The sequence below is a fragment of the Trematomus bernacchii genome, unplaced genomic scaffold, assembly GCF_902827165.1.
Source record: "Trematomus bernacchii unplaced genomic scaffold, fTreBer1.1, whole genome shotgun sequence".
NCBI lineage: Eukaryota > Metazoa > Chordata > Actinopteri > Perciformes > Nototheniidae > Trematomus > Trematomus bernacchii.
The window spans coordinates 9,346,427-9,352,988 of NW_022987720.1; the positions used below are offsets into that span (position 1 = coordinate 9,346,427).

General features: G+C 36.6%; 1 protein-coding gene across 1 annotated transcript; it reads left to right on the forward strand.

Annotated features, from left to right (window-relative positions):
- The first annotated feature begins 1,657 nt into the window (after positions 1 to 1,657).
- tmem100a (transmembrane protein 100a) lies at positions 1,658 to 6,335 on the forward strand. Its single transcript, XM_034144094.1, has 2 exons — positions 1,658 to 1,906; positions 3,442 to 6,335. The coding sequence occupies exon 2, from the start codon at positions 3,532 to 3,534 to the stop codon at positions 3,931 to 3,933; it is 402 nt and encodes a 133-aa protein (XP_033999985.1). The 5' UTR covers positions 1,658 to 1,906; positions 3,442 to 3,531; the 3' UTR covers positions 3,934 to 6,335.
- Positions 6,336 to 6,562: the final 227 nt, after the last annotated feature.

The window sequence follows — 6,562 nt, forward strand, 5'->3', positions numbered from 1 at the left end:
TTTGGGAAGCAAGTATTTACAATTTCATGTAGAAATAAATATATAACAAAATGACACATGCCAAAAATATATGCCACTCTTTCATCGTTACATACTGTATGTATTTACTTTTATAACAACATTATACCATATAATATGTGATGTGCTATTACATTTTATATTGTATTGCTTTTTTATAAACCATCACACATTATCTGACACTATATATAAGATAAGATAAGATAGAAGTACCGAAAGTATAACCCAAGAAATCTGGGAGGGCTGCTTTCTGTTTTTATAGCCCCAAACTGTGGAACAGCCTCCCATTGGATCTTAGAATAGCAAACTCCATTGAAGTAAATTGAAGACCCATCTTTTTAATTTGGCTTTTAATTTGGTGTAATTTTAGTTGTATCACTGTTGTTCATGTTTTATTGTTTTATGGTGCTGTGATATAATTATTTCTGTTTGTTTATAACTTGTTTTTAATTATGTTCCTCACTCTTTATTTTTTATCCGTCATCTTTATTATCTTTTTTTTCATTATATCTGTGCGCCCACTGCTGCTGTCACATCCATCAGTCCTTGCTGTTGCTCTAAGATTAGATGAATGCAATCCTTTGACATGAAATCCTTGATTCATGATTACCGTTCTGCTGATTTGATTTGAAATAAAAATGATTGTGCATGGACATAACAAGCCAAAATCCCTGTTGACATTCGGTTGTGTGAGATAATCAGTGTTATGCAACAGAGAGAAAATCTATCATCAAAAGGGAAAGATCAGCTACAGTTTAAATGTGTGTGTGTGTGTGTGTGTGTGTGTGTGTGTGTGTGTGTGTGTGTGTGTGTGTGTGTGTGTGTGTGTGTGTGTGTGTGTGTGTGTGTGTGTGTGTGTGTATCAGATCGTAAATCAATGGGTGTTATGTCAACATCAGTGATCCCTGAGAGAGGGTCACACACAGGTCTTGAATACTGGGAGAATGTAGTCATCACAAACATACAAATGGAAGACAAAAACAAAAAGATTGACTACTCTTCTCCTAATTCATCTGCGATGGATGACTTTGCTGGAGTGGCAAAAATGTATATATCTGTAAAATAATAAGAAAAGAAAAAAGTAAATATAAAGAGAAATTAATAAAACAATGAAAAGTAGATTAAAACATTTAAAATATAAAGAGAATCCCATGTTTTTAATTTGTTGATTTATTTCCCTTTAAATATGTATTTATTTCCAAAAATGTGTTTACATGTCTTTAATAGAAATACTATCGTATAATAATTTCATAAATATGTAATATGAAATCATATAGTGTAATATAATGAAAATAATATTCTATAATATCATATGATATAATAAAATATAATTTACTATAATATAATATTATACTATGTCAATATATAATATTATGTTAATATAGCCAATTGTGATATTGGTCTGTGAGTATATTTAGCCACTGCAAAAGAGTTCTGTTCCCTATAAAACTACATTTCAGTGATCATCTCTAAACAGTAACGGAAATAAACAAATATTGATTTCAAAATAATTGTATACAAGGGAAATCAATTGCAATCAATGCTCGCTACAAAATGAGATTTATTTTGAAATGAATGACCGGAAGTGGTCTCCCCCTTGCTACGGTGGGCTTCACGCTGCAGTCATCGATACTTGAAATAGTTGTTCTGAATGGGGATGGCAGTCCAAGCCGCAGCTCTGAACCTGAGGACTTCACGGGGGGACGCATCTCATGAATGGGAGTCATATTCCAGCCCGGAAAGAGAAGCTGTTTGCGGTCGACTTCAACACAGAAGAAATCTTTTAATTAGATGAATCTGACTGAATATTTTATGAGCGAGTTTCCACTGAGGCGACGCTTCCCTGCAGCAGAGGAGCACTTTGTGCGACATGGAAAACGGCTGTGAGGCAAGTAACCTTTCTTCTGTCTGTACTCTGCTTTGTCGAGCTGTCAAGTAGATTTACCTCATTACAAATAACAAGCTGAAGTTTAAGTTTAAAGGTAAGTTATTTTCTTATTACCAGGCTCCAAGTCAGTTTACATTGCCGTGGTTGCAGATTATTTTGCTAAAAAAGTATGTTTTTCTGTATTTCATTCCTTTTTTTTTCTTATCGCTAATTACAGTAGCCTTAACAAACATTTGCCATGCTTATTACACACCTGTCAGACATTGTAAAATACGCTATACTGGCTGTCATTTCATTTAATTACGTCTTCTTTCATACTATAACTTGTTTTTTTATTAAACTGTTTCTGCTTCACATCTTGGACCCTTTTTCCTTGATACTTTTTTCTCGTGTAACATTTCAAACTTACATTTTATGAGTACAAGGGATCACGTGTGATCAAGAGCATTTCAAACAAAGGCTGATGTTCCTTCACAGATGGTTTTGCTTAGAAAAGCTTTTAAAGTCCTTAAGAGGCAAAACTTTATAGTTGGCTTTAACGATAATAGCTTTACGGTTATTTTATAGAGCAGAAATGTTTCTTCTTCTTCTTCTTATTTTTCTTCTTCTTCTCTTTTTGATACTTGGTAAAGATCTGGCAACCACTATGTTCGAAAGAAAAGTCCAGATTACTTCAAGTATAGCATTATTTACATTCTAATAAAAAGAAAATGTCAATCAAATGTCTAAAAATAATGAAACATTTATTTTATGATTTCCCACGTTCCAATAAGATGTCCAATAGTCTTAACATCAAAGAGGTTTTTACAATCCTACACAACAAATAAAAGCATCAAACACTCATATTTGAAGAGCTGGAAAGAGCGAGTGATTTGCATTTTAGCTTGAAAAAAGACGAAACAAAAAAATGAGATATCTACTATTATAACCGTAGTAACTTTGTGATTGGAGTTCTCTAACTAAATACCCACAATGTTGTTGTTTTTTAAGTAAACTTTACCAAGCTTAAATTCTCAGGTTCTCCATCAAATTCAGCTGACACCTTAGTTTGGGAACGACATGTCAGACTTCTAAACAACCTTATACAATTCTACAAGAGATACATTTGGCCCTCTTAATAAAAAAAGTAAGCATTTTAAAGATAGCATACCTGACACTACCCATTTATTGTCACTGACTCTTGACGCGATGGAGGAAAGAATGAGTGCTTGGGAAATTGCTGGTGATTTCGAAGCTCCTCGCATTTCACGGAGCAGTTTGTAATGTCATATCCTGCGCTCTCCAGGGAATGTCTCAGCTCGTGCAGGGCTGAGTGGTCCTGCGTCATTCAGACAACTCCTCTGCCGGGGTCAGGGGGCGGCGGCTGGGATTGTGCAAAGAGGTTTCATTAAAGCAGCGTGTGGTGGGGGGTCAGAAAAGTGTTGCTGAATTGTGAAATGTGGTGTCCAAATCTACCAAAAAAGCAACTATTTCTGGAAAGTCTTTGTCATGTGTTGAGCAACAAGTATGACTTTTGCAATTTTTCCCCCACACAGACTGGAACACCCTAGCAAGGAAGGGAGGTAAAGGGGCGACAGCGAAGGAACCATCTGTGGTTGGTTAACAGAGGGTTTCTAATTCCTGCAATGCCAGAAGAAGCTAATGAGGACGCCATGAGAACGCCAGCGACCCCAGAGAAGGCCAACAACACCGAAAGTCCCGCAGCCACCCAGGTGAACATCCCCCTGGTCAATGAAGTGCAGCTGACCGCAGCCACGGGCGGGGCCGAGCTCTCCTGCTACCGCTGCACCATCCCCTTTGGCGTGGTGGTCCTCATCGCCGGCATCGTGGTCACCGCTGTGGCTTACAGCTTCAACTCGCATGGATCCACCATCTCCTACTTTGGCCTGGTGCTCCTCTCGGCCGGGTTGGTGCTCTTGGCGTCCAGCGTGGTCTGCTGGAAGATGAGACTGGAGAGGAGGAAGAAGGAGAGGCGGCGGGAGAGCCAGACCGCCCTGGTCGCCAACCAGAGGAGTATTTTTACTTGAACTAGAAGTTGGACACCTGGTTTTCTGGGTCTGAAAAGGCCTGGTTTTGAGAATGAGTTGGAGAACCATGGATAAAATACATCAAAAAAGACAAGAACCACAATCACTGAAGACAATATGTTCAAGACGTTTCAACTTACATTTTAATTTCAGGATTGATTTATGCACATAGCTTCCGTCTATTCAATCGTGGGACCCTGTACGTCCAATTTGATGGTAATAATTCATCTTCTGTTTTCTGGACATGACCAGCTGCATACAGATGTTGGCTAGCCTCTTCCAACCTGTAAAAGCTTTGTTTTACCGCAGACTCTATACGCCCAGACCTTAATGCTTTGAAGACATTGTAAGGGATTTATTTGTCAAACAGACGTCGAGCATCTGGCCAACTGGGAACGCAGCCAAGAGGAATGTATCACAATTAAGATGAATTACCACCGTGTAGAGGAAGTCTCCCATTAATCTGCTGTTGGATGTGGCGGCTTTGATTCTAAAGAGAATGTGTGGTTTGAAAGGCCCAGGAGAAGGAAAGGGAAACTGGAAAATCCAGGACAATGATTCATCCTTCATTTACTTCTCCTCAACTGTTTATGAAGTGTCAGCGTTCATCTCACAAGGGTTGTCTGTTATGGAAGTTTATGGTACTCAATGTGAGGATTTTCCTTCAAATCTGCAAATATTTTCTCAGCAAATCGGATTAGATGGCACACGATATGTTTAACGTTAAATACGTATTCTCTCAAAGCACTTTGATTTAGGGCTGCAACTTAACATTTTTGTACCTGTCCATACATTTCTCAGTGAATCGTTTGGTCTATAAAATATCAGAAAAAAGGGGAAAATGTTTTCTCAAAGTCCAAGGCAATGTCCTTAAGAGTCTAAAACCCAAAGAAATTCACTTAAATATAATATAATACATTTACTGGCACTTTTACATTAAAACGTACTATAAACGATTATAGGGATATCAAAGTAATTGCCAATTATGTCAATCGGGTAATCTATTATTCAACAAAAACTATTGCAGCTCTACCTTGATTATCTTAATCATTATACTCAGTATTAAACAAAATCTATAAAGTGACACTGTGAGTAGATTTGGCAAATTGTAGACATCAAAAGGAATATTGTGTATAGTGTTGATTACTTATTGTCCAGTGTACTTCCATACTGTAAGGAAAGTATAAAATGTAGCATATGTTTTTTTGATGTACCATTTGCATGTATTAACAGGACGTGATGAGGTTTAATAAACTCATTGATACTCAAATGTGTCATAGTTTCACAGTTGCGAAGAACGATATCAATGTTAGCTAGAACCAGATAGATGCTGGCTTATTGGGTCGTGTTTTTGGTTACTTAAGTATCATAATGTGTTTGCGACAGAGCTTATTTTCTGCAATATATCAAAAGGCAATGAAAAAGTCCCTTTGTTTTTTATCAAGGGACCCATTCTGATGCTAACTTCCGGGTCAGCCTACACTAATACGTCATCACTGCACCACTCTTTATCTGTGTTGTTCTGGAGTCGCAGCAAGATTAGCCTAGCTTGCTACGCTAGTTGCTAGTTCTCCCTTTCTCTAGTCATCTTGCTAAGCTAAACTTAGCTAACTACATTGTGACTTCAGCTTCGTACATAAACAGAGGTGAAATTGATATCAATGTTATTATTTTTACTCTACAAGAAAGCACATAAGCTCATTTCCCAATATGTTGAACTGTTGACATTTTGATAATGTGACAAGATCTTGCAGTTCCATTCTTGAAGGTAAACTTCACCTCAAAATTCAAGGAAACACTTGGTCAGTGGTGGAATGTAACTAAGTTATCAATTACTGTACATCAGTAGTATTTTGTCATACTTGTACTTTAATTGAGTAGATCCATGTTATGCTATACTTCTTTTTCACTACATTTTGGAGGCTTATATTGTTTTTACTCCATAACATTTATTTACTCCTAGTTACTTTTTACATATAAAAACAAGATATGCTGATATGATAAGATTCAGTACTGTACTATTGATCTACCCAGTATTTGAAAAATCTCTAAAATTGAGAAAATACAATATTGTAATGCTCTTACTGCTTTCTGTACTTTTACTTAAGCAACATTTTGAAGGATCTGAGTACTTCTTCCAACCACTGCACTCGGTGAGAAGTTGATAAATGATAACTTTGAGAAGTGAAGTGAAGTATTCCTTAAAGAATCAAGTTTTTTTGCTATTTTTTTATTTTTTATTAAGATACAGTACCATATATTGAACAGTAGACCAACGGTATAATGATGAAACTGTCTTCAAATAAACGTCTTCGGCATTTCTGTGCTGAAATGTAACATTATTACTGGCCGACATAAACTTGATACTGTTTATGAATATGTGCTTCTTTCAATGTTTATAGGAAATAAGAATCTTGATGAGTTGACGTCAGTGTTTGTATTACTAAGAGGTTAAGTGTTGGAGAAGTGATGAATTATTACACAATCAGATCTTTGCTTTCATGGCTGAATAGAAGGAAATGTGTCTTTCTCTGATGACGTACATGGGTTTGCCTGAGTCTTAACACACATAAACATCTGATTGCTTAAATAATCAAACTGAATATAGCTTTTTGTTTATACTTTGAAA

Coding starts and splice junctions, on each gene's coding strand:
- tmem100a (XM_034144094.1), top strand. CDS start 3,532: ATGCCAGAAGAAGCTAATGAGGACGCCATGAGAACGCCAGCGACCCCA.